Here is an 18,119-nt window from a genome sequence, read left to right as displayed (position 1 = left end):
CCATATCCGCTCGACAATGAAACCCCGACTACAGAAGTTCACAGCCGATTTGCTTTTTCGAGTAAGCATATGCTTGCGTCGAACATGATCAAAGTAGGCTTATCATCATGACGAAGCCACTGAACAACTAACTTAAGAAGCCAACCTCTTTCTTGTGCATGTCATTGATGTGTTCTTAGCCATATCTTTCGCCGATGTCTGACTATAACCACAGGTCTGTCATGCTCCACTTGATCTATGGTTGGACCCAACGTCATAACTCGAGAGGTTAAAATTTCTTGCTTAGAATCGTACAAACAAACACCCATTTCTGCTTCCACCTGCTGTAGATTTTAATTTTCAGCCATGGGGGGCATCAACCCTCAGCATATAGCCTTTTAAGATATGTGCGGTTGGGTGCAGGGCAAACTGGTGGCAAGGTAGCTCATGCTTCCAACATCTGAGTATAAGAATGTACCATATGTCTACCCAGACCCTAAAGAAAGTTAGAACCTTTGAGGCATAAGGGTATTGCTTTAGGAATTTCATGCAGAAGGTGGTTTCCTATAGAGAAAAAAAAAAAAAGATAGGTGCATTTATTTGGATGAACATGGCTTGCAATATGATCCTGAATATCATCTGGAATATTTGATCCTTGAGTGCACCAGCTTGTCTCTAAAATCATCAAATATCATTTGGAATGTTCAATCCTCGAGTGCACCAGCTTGTCTCTAAAATCATCAAACATCACCCTAAGAGGGAGTTCCCATATCTTCCTTGTCAGCACCTGAAAAGCTATAAGCTAGAACTGTTTCTCAAGCTTATGTTCAAAGTGATATCCTCCCCATCATTGAAGAGCTTCACTCGACGACCCATGGAGTCATTTTCTGCCGCTAAATAATTGCAGAACCCTTTACCGAATGTGTTGGACAAATCTACGATGCAGAAATAAATGGTTCAATCCTTCCTATTGTTGCATGCAAAAAGCAACATCTTGAAGCTAAGCTATCTTATATTTTCTTCATCAGAGCGTGGGAGCAAAATTTATCTCATATTGAAGCGTCATGGCCGCTATGAGGAGCCTTCACAGAGTTCAGTCTATAATATAATCAATAAGGCCTTTCATTAACTGATCTTACTGAACCCTGTGCCAGTGTACGTCAGAATCTTAAATGCGACACCATGTCTTTACACTTAGACTGTGGATGTCATAGACCCAAAGCTTGTAGATAATCATTGCCTTATCGCCAAGGCATCAATAATGGACAAAATAGAAGGTGTTTTAGACGTCTCGCTGTAACTACGTGTTCTGTTCTTGGCCCTTGCGGTTCCAAAGAAACGTCCTGCCATAAAACAATCGTGTCTGGCCGGACAAAGGAAAATTTATATGGTCGCAATTGGACTTTTGTTGTGCTGGAAAGATGAAGTCAGGAAAGGGATGAAGATTGACTGACGGACAACCTTTTCCTCTTAAATATGCGCTCGCAAAAACGTACATGAGGTTGTTGGGCCTCACATATTATTATTAACATGGATTACTACTCGAATGAGATTAAAGAAAGACTTGAGGACCATCAAGACTTACCCATGGTAGGCATCTTCTAGACCGACGATTGACGATACATCGACCCGCCATCCCTTTTATTCAGATACAGATACTAGATTGTCGCAAGATGCACTTTTATCAAACGCTTACCTTCCTAACCTGCAGATCTGAAAGCCAGTCTTCGATCAACTTTAACTTGAAGGTCTTCAAAGCTACCAAAACCCTTCTCTGCCTATGAAAACCTGCCGTTAAGATAATGTATCCACGATGAATAGTTTCAATTTGATAGCCAATACAGCAGGTGGCTAAAGATGTTTAAAGGGCAGTCGGCACCAAGTTGGAAAAGAATCAAAGTGCACAGGCGAAGGCTCCAAGTGCACAAGCTTCAACATAAATATTATAATTGCCGAAGCCACACTTTAGGAGAACAAATTAGAAAAAGTAGAACTTGTCCTTCATTACGAACTATATTATATGGGGAAGAAAACAAAAGGTATTTTATCCCTTTAGTGGGGATCTGACGGTAGGACGTGATCTTCCTTGCAAGTATCTCAAAACAGAAAACGGTCACGACAGATGGTGGATGCAGCCTGATTCATGTAAAACCATGTTAAGTGCTTATTTTGATATTTGTCCCTCTAATTTTGCGTATGCAGGTTGAATGTGCAACTCTCCACAAAAGTCCACCTCCCTGGCATCGATTGGGGAAGAAGAGTCAAGAATTGCCAAGTACTTGCCCAACCTAATCATAAAACATGAAAGGAAAATGAAGCACTTCAAAATAGCTTCATAATCTTTTGCTTCTTCGAAACCAGCTTTTAAACTATTTATGTAACGCCAGGTCTCATTCTGATCCATATCTATGAGAACAAACTCAGACTGATTCTTGTCTAACTGTGCACTGTATCCTGCGTCCTGCACCTGTACTTATCTGACATTCTGCTTTTAGTGAGAGCTCCAAGAGGATTGGTTAGCTGGTGAGACAAGCTACTTTTAGTGGGGGGTGGGGGGGGGGGGGGGGGGGTGGTGTGTAGCTCCTTCAACTTCCACAGGCACCAACCCCCTGTGCAGCTTCGTGCATAAGCTTGCCGGCCTTTTCCCCTGGCTCTCACACTTCGTGCTTTTATTGAGAAACTTGGACCAAAACAACAACATGCATGTTGTGCAGACAGCTAACCGGAGTATCACCTCCACACATTAATGCAACTTAAATTTTAACTGCCACGGGCTCAGAACAGTATGGGCAATTTCCATATAGAGCATCATACAACCTGCAGCATCACAAAAGCAGCAATCATTGACCAAGGAACGACGACAATCAAAAACATGATCCAGGTGCATGTGCCAAATTGGTTTAGTCCACCTACTTCCGTGTAGTAGTAATTGACTGCAACCAATCTCTCAAACATATAACATGGAAAGCTCTGCCACATCTCTCGTTGTCACACACATAGCCAGGCATGCTTCCACGTTCAACTCCCAGTTTGCCATCTTCAGGTAAGTAACAGGCATAACAAATACCACAATCAATTTGAGGATGGTTGTCCATGGCACTAGGAGCCACAGGTAGCCTTATTCCAAGAATGCACTCCAGGTTTTCACGGAAGGAAACATCAGATCTCCTAAATCACACAAAAGTACAATACTACACTGGGTTACCGGTTGACAAGCAGCACCAGGAAAATAAATGAACGCAATAAACTAAACAAAATGCAGCAAAAAGATGCTCCAAAAAGTACAAAGTACTTGAACAAGCTGACCAGTATAGGTCTGAAAAATGGTCAAACATAACAACCAGTACTTACCAGTTACCAGCAAAACTTGGGACAAGTTGCCGAATGATATATGAATACCATCTTAAACATCTTATCTACTTGAATACTTGTACCACAAATACTAGGTTCCAGTTCATAAATTTACGACTTTATTGCTTAACTTGTTATCAACTATTAATTTCATATTTTCCATCACTGCAACGTCCCTTCCTATTTTCTAATTTCTTATTAACTCTTAATCCATACCACCATTCTACATTTCCAAGTCTCAACTTCCTGAAAGAACTAACCATACATTGCCTTAGTAATCAACGACCTTCAGGTAAATAAACTCCACGGAAATCATTTATGCATGGAGGATAACGATTTGCATTCCAATAATAACCAAATCCAACTTGGAAAGATTCCCATAATGCAGCTTTGCCACCACTTTTTGGCATTCCCAAAGGCCACCACCAAACAGGAACATAACAACAACATTTAAAATACCAGCAGCACATTCTACCATGCAATCAAGCATAATATTAACTAAGAAAATTGTTCCCTTCTGTTCCAACAAAAATAAAAACATGAGCAGTCAAAGATCAAGCATACGAGTAGCAGAACATGTATAATGATGATAACCAGACGGAGGACAAATACTTAATCCATCAAAAAGACAGAACAAAACAAGGAAGCATACCATCTTTGATCGTTTTGCTTCCATTTTCGCCATAAAGAATTTATCATTGGAGCTGCACCAAAGAAACGACACCTAGAAGACTAGATCAGCCACTAAATAAACAACAGGTATCCTAATGTAGCTGTTTAACAACAGATAAGTAGTCTTACTGTGGGAGAGACCTTGCATTATAAGGGTCGATTGATACCAAAAGTGTGCAATCATTCCCTGCAATGACAGATGGCCTTAAAAACACAAAGCAGCGGTTATAGGAGATGTATTAAGAATAAATTTCTGATAGAAACAACCTAGGCCCACATGACGATATGATGCTGCACGTGATGAAGGTTGAGGTTCCAAAACGCACAGTGTCGTGTCAATGTCATCAAGAATAGACCAAAATTCTTGAAATTTTTCTAAGTGCTGCATGCAATAGATTATCATGGTTGTACAAAAAGATAGTATACAGGGTTACAAGTAGGAACAGAGAGCAGAAAAATGAACAGCAGATTGGAAGACAAACCCATCAGCTAGTTGATTCTACAATTGTAGATTTTTAATCCATAACATTAACTATATACTGGAATTCATGTAAACTCAAGATTATAAGCTACGCATGCGACTAAATCATGAAGCTTCTCCTTAAGATACTAACAGCTACATATGAATAAGCCACATAAAACCACATGAAATATACCTACCCTGTTGGCAGCAAACAGTTCCAATTTGCTGAAAAAAGTAGACAATGAATAGCGATTTCTAAGTTCAACATTGAATATAAATTGATATCACATGTGAAACAAGTCACTGTTAAGCATATGTGCACTCAACTTAGTTTATCCGCAGCAGTTAATAGATAATGCATCTCCAAACATGAAAAATAGAAAACCATAACTTGCCATTGTACGTGAGAGATCCAAATGTCATAAACCACTGAGACTTAATATCCTATCTAGTCTAGATTGTCACATTTATTTATGGTGGACAATTCTTGTTGAAGCATATAATGCTTCATGTTTCAAGTTTGGCCACGGATAAACCCTTCAGAAAATTGGTCTCATGCAATCCATCTGCACATGTGAGAAAGTTACTAGTGCTTGTATCAGGCTAAGTTTCTTTTTTCACATTGCTAGTACACTTTGTCTTCATAGCTTGCACTTCATTGTTTCTGTATATACTATAACCATCACAATAGCCAGCATATTGACAGAAGTTTTGGCATCTCGGAAGCACCAAGAAAAAGGCAGCCAGAACAAGTCTTTAATAATAGCATCAAAGCAATGGAATATGATAGCCTTCACAAATATACTAAACCACATGGACATAAGATTTGTGACAGAAGGCTAGGGGTAACAAAACCGAGAGGTTAACACAAAAGCTCTTACGAGCTTTTCGATGTTCTTAAATTAAACACAATGATACTTGAAACCTTTTTTTTTAGCACTGTTGCGTCCTACACCATTAAAAGAATATTCTTATACAACAACTATTAAAAAGAAAAAAAAAATGCTCCTCATGTCTTATTTCTAATAAGAAACTGCATCCCTAATTCACATTGCCTCCTCTATCCAGATCCACGTGAAGTAGATCAAATTTGTGTGCCAGGAAATTGTACAATTTAGAGACATTGGAAGCGTATAGAAAAAAATGAAAAATTGTACCCAACTTATGCATACCAAACCAACAAACATACGGCCATTACCATGTGAAATTGGTGTACTGCATCTTTCAATCTACATTTGCTTGACCATCGTAACTCACAGGAGAAAGGAACATCCTACAAGAGGATAAAAGACATCAAAAATCAAAATAAATAATGTAGGGTACACACATTGAAAATATATTAACTTGCAAAGTCCCCTAAAATATATTACAAAGATAATATGATGCAGTGCCACAAATACCATTCTCTGCTTTTTGTCGGCAAGATTTTTCTTGGGTTTTTAATGGAAAAGTTTTTTTTTTTTGGAAAAATCTCGGGAAAAACTCGAAAAATTTTAAAAAATTAAGTATAAATAAAATAAATGAGAAACTAATAGGAAAACATGAATAAACTATATAAAAGTGAAAGGAATGTGTTAATGATAATAAAACTGATGAAAATAATTTAGTTGAAGTTTATCTTTAAATTCATTATAATATCAATGCTAAAAAATAGACCTGGGCATCGGGCCGGCCCGGCCCAATAAGAACCGGGTCCAGGCCAACCCGATGACCAAAACTTGAGCCCGGGCCCAGGCCCGATACCCGAAACCTGGGCCCAGCCCAGCCCAGTTACAATAGAAAATTATTTTTTAAAATATAAAATAAATTTTTTTGAATATAAAATTATATTTGTAATAATAAAATATATTATTAATAATAAAAATGTTATTTAAAAGTTATCGGGCCGACCCCAGCCGGCCCCGTCAGGCCCGAACCCGGGTCCGTACCGGACTGGGTACCCGCCGACGGCCTGGCCCGGCGCCCAAGTATACTAAAAAATAGGAAAATGAAAAAATCATGATAATAACATGATAAATATCTTTCCCAGTTTTTTCAAAATATCATGAATTTTTCCCTTTTTTCGTTTTTCTGATTTTTGACTTTAATATCACGATATTTTCAAAAATATCATTCTATCTGTGACACTGATATGACGCTATCTTCAATCAAAGTCTCTAGTTTACCATTAGAACATATAAGGAAATATAGGAATATGTATAAATGTGTGTGTGCATTTGTGAACCAATTTGTACTTGGACTTGTTCAGGGACTGCAGCTTTAATCTTTACCGCTATTGCTTCTAAACTAGTAAAACTTGCACAGGCCGACGCTTTTAAGCGTCCTCTGTAACCTACATTTGAGAAATTATATACAATTTTTCAGCTTAAACATAACTAACCCAGAGAGAATATGGGCATGCAAATTTTTCACTCAAACCAAAACGGCAAAACCAACATGGACCTGAACATAACCAGCCAAAACCTAAATGATATCTGATCACATTTGGGCCATTAACAAGACAAGTTCAATAAGAACCTGGAGTAATTTGAACCAAACTTATCATCCTGTATAGATCAGAAACTTTAAGTTGTACTTGGACCCACTTTAAATTGGTTCAAGTATGGATCTTCTTCTGAGACCTTCTTTGAAAGAGAGTGTGGCAAGACCGACCAAAACCAACCACTTAATCCTACTTGCAGAGCATGTATAACAATAGGCAATAAAGCAGTAAAGCTGCCGTCGTGAACAAACAAATAATGGAAAAGATATTGAAGTTCCTGATAAGATGGGAACAAACCGCCACAATAGAAGGTGCACAATGTGGATAATCTTTGCCCAAACTCATATTCAGTTTGTGCACCTTGCCATTCGTGTCCCTGAAACTCAAAACATAAAGCATCAAAACCAGATTCCAGAGAATCTCGTAAAGCATATAAAACAAAATACATGTGCAGGCACATTCCTAATTACTCAGCTTGCCTAACTTACAAATTAGTCAAAGCTGTTGTACCTGTTCACAGGCATCTTCAATCTCAAGGGCCATTCTATGACTAGTAAGATACTGAAGAATATACGGAGTGAAAGACTCAAGATGTGAATGCATTGCTGCAGGTCAACAGCATCAAGGAGACCTTTGTGGTGAGCATGAAGGGCTCACACTAGGTTAGCAATGGATTATGGGTCATTCCAAGATCTGCAGTGCAGGTCATTTCCTTGTAACCATAAAGTGTGTGTGCAGCAGATATGATGATCCATGCACACTTTTGCCCAGGGGTAGCATCATTACCAAATGAGCCACACTTCCTTGGCAGCTACAAATTAAGCAGTATGCTAAACTGATAGCCACAAATCTCGGAAAAATACCCTAACATTCTCAAATTATCAGGAAAAATTGAAACATTATCAGGATATTATCCCAAGATATTCTTGATATATTTTTGAGAAAGAACTGCACTGCCTCGTTTTCATTAAACACTAAGGTATCACAAGCACAAGAAAGTAGCAGCAACTCTCTCTCTCTCTCTCTCTCTCTCTCTCTCTCTCTCTCTCCATATATATATATAAACATTAAAAGCAATATATCTTACATGATAGAAAATTTTAGAGAGGTCAGAGCTTCGCCAACACTCGATAAATTTTCCCAGCCAACTTCTTCAATCTGCATAAAGGTTAAAGAAGGACGTCAAATCTTCAAAATACCGTCATACAAGTGAATAAATCAATAGCTGTGTATACATATTAAAAAATATTTAGGATAATGTATGCAGCATTCCTCATCTACAAGCATGCTTTGAAAGGAAAAATGTGTCATTCTCATGCCAATTTGATACATGAACTTCCAGAATAATAACATTAAATGTATTCACGATGTCTTTTATACATAATAATTAATAAATTTTGCAGTTGCATTTATTAACTAGTTTACAAACCAAATGTTCTTGGCATGAGGGCAGAAAAAAGAACATGCCAGGGAAAAGCCAAATTGGTAATATATTTCTAACAGGTCATTGGTCGTCTAAAACTGTGTTAGGGCTATTAATCAACAAGAACTTTATTTTATTGCAAATCTACTATAATCACATAGTAATCTTATGAACTGTTTATGACTTGTTTCTTCTTAAAAGCATTCCTGCTTGTAGTTATACTTTATGCAGGATGCACAAGGACCAAACTCCGATCTGGTGGAATTATTAAAGCCTCACATAAGAAAGAACCTTCCAGAAGATATGACCTCATTTGCTTTAACATTGAAATCTTTCTCGCATTTATATAGTTCCAACTTCCAACAAAAATACCAAGCCAAGTTAAGCCGTGTGACTGACAAATCAAATAAAACAACAGAATATAGGTGTCCATAACCAAAGGCCAAAATTGGACATTTTGATAAATTATCACCACATAGGTTTCATAAAATAAATTTATGAGTTAAATGTATGAACCTCTGCAGTATAAAGAAACGGCAGGAATCAGTGCAATAGCAATTGCATAATTAGCATGAACAGAAAGTTCTTTACAGTTAAAAGTCAGCCAAAGAGAAAAAGCTGGACTTCAAATCCACCTTGCTTGGCAGGACAAATGAGAATTATACATGTCTAGGTGAATAATTGCATGGTTCCTAGTAAGTTACCATGTCAACAAACAGAAACCACTTGAAATGAGAATGAAAAATGGGAGGTCATGGCTAAATAAAAACTGAGAACATTAATATTACTTCAGCATACAAGGAGCGGTACCAAGAAGCTGGCCGAGATGAACCTCTGCAAGTAACTTGCTCAATGGATGCCTTCAAGTGAGAAATAATAGAAATAAGCTCTAGGCAGTTTGAAGAAATATGAAACACCCAAAAGGGCCAAAACCAAGATATGTTTCACAAAAGTGCTCATGTGCAACAGCATTGCTAGCAAGGATGCAAAAGAAGAGTATATCCAAAGCATAAGCACATGCCAGCATGTTTGGAAGTCCCTGTGATTGCAAACTATAAAAAATCACTTGCAAGCTAGTCAACCATGAAAGTTTGCATGTTGTGACTGTGATTCTCACTTGAAAACCATGAACATATGAATCTTAAGACTTTTTTGTCAACAAATGCGTGATCAATAAATTAATAAATATTTACCTTTTTTATCAACTGTCATTGTAGAAGCCATCTGTGATGAAGAAAAGTCTGGCCTTTCTTCTTTTCACAGGACGTGTAAGGCTGTGACTACATGCACATGCTGGTGATGCTCAACAACATACAGACATGTATACCAGTTTCATCCATGCAATGGAAGATTTGTCTTATATGCCTTATTTAATCACCTTCCTGGCCCCAGAATAGGAGCACACCAGTAGGAACAGTTGGCAGCAAGGCAACTGGATATTACAAGAAGTTGTAAGCTCTAGCGACTCCCACCAACTTCTCTCTTTCCCACTCTCACTGCTACAGAGTGAAGCAACAACATCAGGACATGTTCAGTTAGTTTGTGTTGATACACCAGCATTTTTGTACACCATTAACTAGGATTGTTGGGAAGAGAAAGACCAGTGTGGGGTTAACTGGATAGCACAGACAAACTCATGTTATCATATCCCACCGGAACATGTGATGAACATGTCTAAAAACCCTGATTTACTCTTCTCCACTTCTAGATTTTCAAACAGCAAGTCCAACACTCAACCAATCAAGTGAAGGCCCAGAACTGACATATCATGTGAATACCATTTTTGAAACAGAATTTTCAGAAGGGGGGATCCAGGTGGGCTACATGTTCAACATTATACCAGCCATCAGCAGGCATGATCATGGATTCAAATAGAATTGGGTAAACCAAGACTCCTGAATTATTTGAACAAAGATTCCAGGCTTCTATTTCCTTTGAACGAAGAACTGAAAAGTGTGGTTATGCATAAATTCTCTGGCCATGAATAACGAAATGAAACAAGATGTATTAAGGTAGACTTCATAAATGTCAAGATGGGGATAATGAACATAAAAGATCAATAGTAAAGTTTACCAGTATTTCCTTCATTTCTGATATGAACAGCACAATATTTTCACTGTTGTCTAGCCTCTACATCGGAAGAAATAGAAATGAAAAGAATTAGACAACAGAAAGCTGAATATGTTCCAGACATGAGACAACACATGCCACCAGTATTTGGAAGTCAGAACATGTAAAATGAAAAGGAACAAAAATAGAGTTTCTACAAGCTCCACAATTGAAAGTGTATGATACAGCATATGAAAAACATATGGTAAAAACTGATCTGGCTCTGACATGAATGAAAGCAGGTTAGCTTAGTTACCCCAACAGAACCACATCATCCCAGAACAGAAGGTTCACCAGAATTACATCACATACTTAACTAATACATTCATATCAACCAAGTTACGTGGGTTCCCTCATCAGCATTGCAACCTTTTGCTCTGACCTCCAACTCAATAATTCAACTTCACAAGCCATCCGGTTTATGTTCATATATCTTCTTAGTGATGCACAAAGCCCCAGTGTACTTGCACGATCTCCTTTACAGTGCATCCCAGTCTGTGCATGAGACTGGGATGCAACATTAATGAGGAAAACAAGGATACATGCGGAGACGGGTCACAGATCTAATTCCTCATTGTACAAAACCGTTGAACTATATATCATTGACATGTTAGCATCTTCTTTAGATTGCTGTCCTGGTTCTAGAATACATGATATCGTTTTTTAGAAGCTGAGGATTACACATTTATGTGCCTCTGGCCCAGGTAACAGGTTAGACCAAACAGGGGTGGAGCTAAGGGAAGGCCAGCAGGGGCCATGCACCGCCCCCACCCGCTCCCTCAGATTTTGAAAAAACAAAATCTACTATTTATAATTTTGAAAATTTTTAATTTGGCCCCAGTAAAAATTTTGAAAATATTGCTTGGCCCCTGTAAAAATTTAAAAATACCGCTCGCCGAGGCCGTCACGTGCAGTGCCTGAACTTGCACCTCTATTGCAGCTAATTGCTAGGATGTAACTGTCTGGTGAATAAGAAAAGGAAGAAAAGGAAATATAAAATCTCACAATAATCCATTTACGTGATCCTTTACGACTTACGAGGACACAGTTTTAATCAAAACTACGATTTATCGAAAACCAACAGTTGCAGCGTTCAAAGTTGACCCAGTTGGCCTTTCACAACTGAAGACGGGGGCTCAAGATCACAATCCAAGAATCCAGTAAATGGTGATCTGATCACAAATAATTGGCATTGCAAAAACGTATACAAGATCCAATTCAGGTTCAAATTTTGTTTGCACTAGCAAAGACTTTCAGGTGACCAGATGTCACAATTATATTTGTCATGCGCATTGAAAGGATCATCGACACAGTATCACAAATAATTGGCATTGCAAAAACGTATACAAGATCCACCTCAGGTTCAAATTTTGTTTGTACGAGCAAAGATTTTCAGGTGACCAGATGTCACAATTATATTTGTCATGGGCATTTATAGGATCATCGACACAGTATCCTTGGACCACTCTTGTTGCAGTCTGGGTGCGCGAATGGCGGCTTGTCCGAAAAGGCGAAAAAAATAAATGCAGATCCATTCAGATCCAGATGAGGCACTTTTTAGCTTGAAAATCTGCATTTTAGCAGGGAAAAGCTTACTACGAACAAATGGTCCTGTAACCCATGGAAAGTCGTCTTCGATTCCTGGACGCATGCTTTCACATGATTAACCTTTTTTTAAGTATAATATTAACCAAAATCCATTATACAGCCAGGGTTTCCTATCGCTAATACAAATTCGTTTTGTGAGTCGAGAGAGACGATTGATCAAGATTCGTTTCAAGTTTCTTGTTAATTAGTTGCCCTTGAGTTTTTCCAGCTCTCCATATAGATTATAGCTATTTAGCTCAACCTATCAGTTGTACTGGAACCTCCCCAAGTCTTGCCCGTGATTTGCATAAATTCTCCATGCAAAAGAGAGGGTTGGGGCAAACGAAGACATATGGACTTCCGATATCCTGGCATGAGCAGACAACGGAAAAGAACCCACAAACAGAGAGAAAATACGGAGGTGATACTTGGAGGTGGAAGAGATCCATGAACAGGGTGGTTATAAAGAAAGGGAAAACGGGACAAGAACAGAACCTGCTGAATGAGGCGTTCGAAGCCAGAAAGCAACGAGCGGATCTCCGGGTCGCCCTCCAGCCTGACGCTCGATAACGTACCTTTCAACACCGAGCCCGACCTCTTCGAGGAGGGCACGTTGTGGAGTTTGAGACGCATCTCCTTTCCCTGCCATTGCCCAAACGCCGCAAACTCGTTAGAAGAAGAACTACATACAATCACAGAGAGAGACAGCGCGAGAGAGAGAGAGAGAGAGGGAGGACTTGAACGAGGAAGCGGACGGAGAAGGACGTCCCGTCGGCGTCGAGAGGCTCGATCACGGGCTCCATCGGCGAGCGACGAACGAAATCCCGCCGACCTTCCTTGGCGCCAAAACTCAACCCTCCCGCTCTCCCTCTCCCTCTCCCTCTCCTCGACTCAAGAGACTTGCCTATGCGCCTTAACCCACTAGGATGCCCGAACCCACGTTCGGACCTGGTGGTTGATACTTGAGAGGTGTAACCGGATCCATTACTTGGGACTCATCTTTTATCTAAAAATAAATATTTTAAGAATTAAAACGTGGTGGAAACTTCCACTTTATATGACGACGGTCATATAGAATCGAATTTAAAACCTTTAATAAATTAGGTTCAGAATGAGAATCGAACTTAAAACCTTAGACCTCGGATCTAAAACTATGGGGTCTGAACTTGGCGGAAAAAAGGGTAAAGCAATGGCACTAAAAACAGGACTGCTGGTCCTTCCAATTTTTTTATTTTTTTCTTATTTTATTTTCCTTTTAAGGAGAAACTCTACATTAATAAGAAGTACTTGAAGTGAGCACTGACCAGTAAATTTTGCATAGTGATCAACATCAAGAAAAGTATTATTGTTTTTATTCAAAACTAAAGCTTGTTCGGATATTTTTGCATGCCTTTAATTGAAATACGGTCAGTCAAATGAACATTAGTACATTAAGTGAAAGCAAGTTGAATCACACATGCACCTTTTGCATGATGTATTTCCCAATCAAATTCCCGTTCGAAATCATTTTCACTTGTTCAAAATTTTTACAGGAGCAGGTCGGTCATTGGCATAGATCGGAAACGAACCAACTTGGTTAAAAGTTGACGTTTTTAAACAAGTTGTGACAAACAGAATGAAAGAAAAAACAAGAAAAAGTAGCTAAAATGAAGAAAAATCAAAAACAAAAAATAAGAACGAATAAAAAGCAAACATTCTCGTCTGACATGCTAGAAAAACATGTTCAATTGGAAGAACACACAGATTAAAATTCCTCTCCCTCTGCCATGGATTGAACATGTAAAAGTAAAATGTTCACAACCAAATTAGAAGAAAAAAAAAACTCCCTACAAGATTTGACTATCGGTCGAAGAAAAACAAAGTAAGACGAAAACTAAGTATAAAAAGATAGAGTAAAGAATTAAAAAAAAAAACGTACAGCACATGCTCAAAAGAAGAAAGAAAGAAGAAGAAGAAGACGACGAACATTATCTAATCATGTATCATGTATGCGGAGATGCGCGCCTGCAATGCACATTTCTGCAGGTGATGGCTTCACTGTCAGTTTTATACTTTTTTAGCAATTGAATCCTTGTGAACTTTTAATCTTACACAAGTTAATAACACTTTTTTTTGCTGTTCTCAGTGTTTTCATAACTCAGTCTTCAAAAGAAATCAACATCTGATCTCCCTCCTTTGCTCCTCACATTAATGAGTTCCGTTTTTCCTGTTGCAGCAGCTCCATCATGAGGACTACAAAATCTCTCTTCCCAAAGTTGAATGGCAGCTCCTTTTTATTCGATAATCCTACGTTATTTTCATCACGCAATAAATCACGCTTACCAATCTGCTCGTTCTTCGATTTTCGGTGTCCGCGACGCGAAGAATGCCATGATTTCCTTTCCACAAATCGCCAAATCTCGTAGATCTCTGCGCTCTGCGGGTGGGCTCTCTGCTCACAGCCATCCACCCCGTCTACGACATTCTTGACGTAAGACAGGACGATGCAGAAAAAATGACAGAAAGTCGGAAATCTCTCTACCATCATTATCACCACCAGAACGAATCGACGACTGGCCCCGCCATTAATGTACAGTAAAGATGACTTAGAGCGACACGGCGATCTCTTAATCCCGAACCAGTGAATCTCCCCGTTACATTTCAGTGGCCGGAACCAGAAATTTCTGGCTAAGGTGGCAGTGCCACATTAAATTTCAAATTTTAAAGGGCAGTTATATGCGAAAAAATGAAATTTAATGAAGTTTATATATAAAAATAATACAAATTCGTGTGGGCAATTGCCTACAGCAGCTATTGTATCTAACGGTTTGGATGACAAGATTACAGAGTGGCGTTTAAGCCTGTTTCCCTTTTGGGTTAGTGACTAGTAAGTGGCAGCAGCAGATATCGACGCTTCAGAGGCCAAGCCAGAGAACAAATGGGGATGTTTGGAATTTGGACGCAGAAAATGACATCCAGGGTCTTTGATTTATCAATCAATACATGCTTTTGAAATTTTGTAATATCTGCGAGTACATTCTGAGAGATTCTCTATAGAGAGGGAGGGGGGTGGCGTGTCTGATTGGGTTTGGTCAGCCAAGGAAAAAGAAGCACACGCCAAGGAAAACCCAGCTGTGATTTCATGTCTCTTCTTGAAAGTTGAACCCAGCCGTTAACTTTGTGGTTAAGGGTCATTCACCGCGAGAATGTGTTGTTATATCACATTTCCATCTACGCTATCAACGCATCATCCTGTAGTTTTCAATCTTTTTTTCCCTCTTGGGGGTTTCCGTTCCATCAGATGCTCCCGAACTTCCTAACCTATTTTTAGGCTCATGGCCCGATGCAGAAACTGTTGAGATTTCGTGAGTATTCATCAGATATCAAGCTTGTTCCATCAACAGAGCAGGCAGAGGCAGCAGTATACTGCGGTTATTGGTTAAGGTGGCATTCTGCAACTTTCTCGTCCTGCAGGCAGGCCTCTTCCAAAGGCTGCCTTTGCCTTTTTGAGTCTACATTTTTCCTTCCTTCTGTTGTTGCCTAGTTTAATATAAAAGATTGAACAGCTAGAGACAACAACTAAGCTCCTAGTTCTTGCTTTTCCCACTCATGGGCAGAGGACGTTGGCGTTGTTGCATTGTTCTGGCTCTCGTTCTTGCCACTGGTCTCTTCCAGTCGAAGCAATCCGTTGAAGGTGAGCCGAGTCTATCCAACATCCGCCGCTTCCCCATTCGTTTTCCTCTCCTAACATGGTTGCTGCTTTTCTTTCTCCTTCATTCAGGTAGAGCAGTACCCAAATTGCTCGAGTCTTCGAAGGTGAGTTGTAAAGCTTACTGCAAGCGCTTTTACATTGAAAATCATTTTTTCCCCTCCTGTTTCTCTCATGAGTTTCTTTTCCCTCTTCATCAGCTAACCTCATTCACCAACAGGTAATGATTCCACAGGGGGGTTCTGCTGACGAAACAAGCAAGATTGTCTATGGAAGAGGAGTGAAAGCAATGATCGGTTCAAGGCCCCCAAGATGCCAGAGAAGGTGTGCTTCTTGCGCTCACTGTGAAGCAATACAGGTTCCTACCAGTCCCCAGTTCAAGAATGGGAAGCAGCGTACGGTGGTCGCATCCATAAGTTCAATAATCAGCGACACATCCAACTACAAACCCATGAGCTGGAAGTGCAAATGTGGAGACTTCATCTATAATCCTTGACGTTCAAGAAGAAATCTGCCAACGGAACCGGTGACGGATTTTGATCATCTAACAATAACACCATTTTTCTCTCTTGTTTCATCATCTCTCGAGTCCTGATGCATGTAAGTTCGAAAGCTTTGCGGTTTTCTAAGGCCTCTGCTAATGCGAGATCAATGCATATCATCTACTATAAGCATCCACTTACCGCTGCTTCATGTACAAATATCATGTAATCTAACATGTTGGTAGGGGTTAAGGGAGAGAGTAGTGACGGGGTACTTATCTTTGTATGGTCTGCGTAGCCTTTCAGCGTCATTTTCGATTCGGGGAAGAAAGGTCTGTAATGTGTGGTTTGCAGAGAACTGGCAGAAGGCGGCATGGACCACTAGAATACCTGATTCACGCTATTCACTTAGAACGTTTCATGTTCTTTATGACTTTACGAATCTTTCTGTTGTTTCTCTATTTGCATGCAACGTCTTCCGTCTTTTCATGATGCAAAACAAAGGCAGAATATCTGCAGGATATTTGGAACTTGGGTAAAAGAAAGGGAAATAGAAAAAAAGGTAAAAGTGAAAGCTCTATAACCAATGGCCTAGAAAACATACGTAACTTTGCCATGCACTTAGCAAAATGTGATCGTCTAACTTGGTTGGCATATCCTAATTAGACCAAACTGGACATAGATTCATGAGCTTCATTCTGGTACCCGATTTAAGACCTGAATAAAATTCTCACAAAGATTTCGATTTTTCTAAACTGAACCTTTCCCACTTTCAGACGCATGGTTTTAGGCAACAAGAGCGGCATTAATTGTTCTCTCTAAAGGACCTCTGCGGTTTGAAAACTTTCCTAATGGGCGAGAGAGGGACACCAGTGAGTTTTCTTCCATTTCAAAAGCTGCATAAACATAAACATGTTTATTTATTTATAAAATATGATAAACATGCGCTGTTCTGTTTAAAAATGTCAAAAGTAGTGTGCAGAAAGCCTCAGAAACTGGAATTAACAAAACTCTGTGAGAGAAAGAGGGAGAGGGAATTTGGTCAGGCCAACGTCGGATTCCAGCAGATGGAACTCCAATGAATAGTTAATTTGCAGGGAGCTTCACGTGGAGCACGGGCGCATGAGCCACCAGGGATGCAGATGGAGTAAAAGGCCAAATTACGCAATGAGCCAAGAAGCTGGATGGGTCCACTTTCTTCTGCACCCTTATGGCCTGGTTTAATTTGCTGCTGACAAGAGAGGTTCAACAGGCAGGCCGGAGCGAAAGCCAGGCGTAGCGACGAAGAATGGTAGACGAAGAGGACTGATTCGAGAGAGGGGTTCCGTGTCGTCCATTTTGAGCACACTCCCCCATAAAATTCCAACCTCTGGACGAGTATTAGCTCTGCAACTCAGCAATGCATCCAAATTCACCAGTCATGAGAAACTGACTACTAATTCAATCCAGGCATACCACCGCGGCAGCACGGTTCGAATCTCATGGCTGTCGCCATCTGTACAAGCCACGTTTTCATGTGACTTCTAATTGCATGACGTTTGATAGCGAGAAGATAAATGTGATCAGACACAGCAATTGAAATATCTCATCTTAAAAATCTAAATCCATATTTGAACATATAAGTAATATAAATTGAATAACCTAATATGGTCGATACAATTCTTTATTGTGTCACCACGTTGAAAACCTCTTGTCTTATACAGATATAATCAAGGTCAAGGTATCCTTCAATGAGAATTTTTGTTTCTGCTAGCTAGACAATCAAACTTATACCTGAATAAGTTTTACCAAAGTTAGTAGAAGAGGCTGGTAACTGAATATTTTCTTTTCTACATGCAATTCCATAAATATGTTTGTGAAATGAAGTTTGATCATTTTAATCA

The 18,119-nt window shown here is 39.4% G+C and overlaps 2 protein-coding genes across 3 annotated transcripts; one reads left to right on the top strand and one right to left on the bottom strand.

The window, feature by feature from the left end:
* Positions 1-1,957: 1,957 nt before the first annotated feature.
* On the bottom strand, positions 1,958-12,953 carry LOC116251115 (uncharacterized). Of its 2 annotated transcripts, none has more exons than XM_031625193.2 (12): positions 12,804-12,953; positions 12,562-12,708; positions 10,444-10,500; positions 9,159-9,230; positions 8,035-8,105; positions 7,245-7,323; positions 5,664-5,738; positions 4,270-4,384; positions 4,132-4,189; positions 3,983-4,054; positions 2,893-3,147; positions 1,958-2,796 (listed from the first exon to the last, which is right to left on the bottom strand). In XM_031625193.2, the coding sequence occupies exons 1-12, from the start codon at positions 12,867-12,869 to the stop codon at positions 2,733-2,735; spliced, it is 1,131 nt and encodes a 376-aa protein (XP_031481053.1). In that variant the 5' UTR covers positions 12,870-12,953; the 3' UTR covers positions 1,958-2,732. The 2 variants fall into 2 exon arrangements, with proteins under 2 accessions (XP_031481053.1, XP_031481054.1); XM_031625194.2 differs by having other exon boundaries at positions 4,144-4,189.
* A 2,307-nt stretch (positions 12,954-15,260) lies between these two features.
* LOC116251309 (EPIDERMAL PATTERNING FACTOR-like protein 2) lies at positions 15,261-16,613 on the top strand. Its single transcript, XM_031625495.2, has 4 exons — positions 15,261-15,489; positions 15,663-15,739; positions 15,827-15,861; positions 15,975-16,613. Exons 1-4 carry the CDS (start codon positions 15,389-15,391, stop codon positions 16,248-16,250), a joined length of 489 nt encoding a protein of 162 aa, XP_031481355.1. The 5' UTR covers positions 15,261-15,388; the 3' UTR covers positions 16,251-16,613.
* The last annotated feature ends 1,506 nt before the right edge of the window (positions 16,614-18,119 follow it).

This window comes from Nymphaea colorata, chromosome 3, assembly GCF_008831285.2.
Source record: "Nymphaea colorata isolate Beijing-Zhang1983 chromosome 3, ASM883128v2, whole genome shotgun sequence".
Lineage (NCBI taxonomy): Eukaryota > Viridiplantae > Streptophyta > Magnoliopsida > Nymphaeales > Nymphaeaceae > Nymphaea > Nymphaea colorata.
This window is presented reverse-complemented; position numbering and strand designations above follow the sequence as displayed.

Coding starts and splice junctions, on each gene's coding strand:
- LOC116251115 (XM_031625193.2), bottom strand. CDS start 12,869: ATGGAGCCCGTGATCGAGCCTCTCGACGCCGACGGGACGTCCTTCTCC. Junction 4,385..5,663: donor CAGTACACCAATTTCACATG/GTAATGGCCGTA, acceptor TATTGCATGCAG/CACTTAGAAAAATTTCAAGA. Junction 2,797..2,892: donor TCAATTACTACTACACGGAA/GTAGGTGGACTA, acceptor GTGATGCTGCAG/GTTGTATGATGCTCTATATG.
- LOC116251309 (XM_031625495.2), top strand. CDS start 15,389: ATGCAGAAACTGTTGAGATTTCGTGAGTATTCATCAGATATCAAGCTT. Junction 15,740..15,826: donor GTCGAAGCAATCCGTTGAAG/GTGAGCCGAGTC, acceptor TCCTTCATTCAG/GTAGAGCAGTACCCAAATTG. Junction 15,862..15,974: donor AATTGCTCGAGTCTTCGAAG/GTGAGTTGTAAA, acceptor ATTCACCAACAG/GTAATGATTCCACAGGGGGG.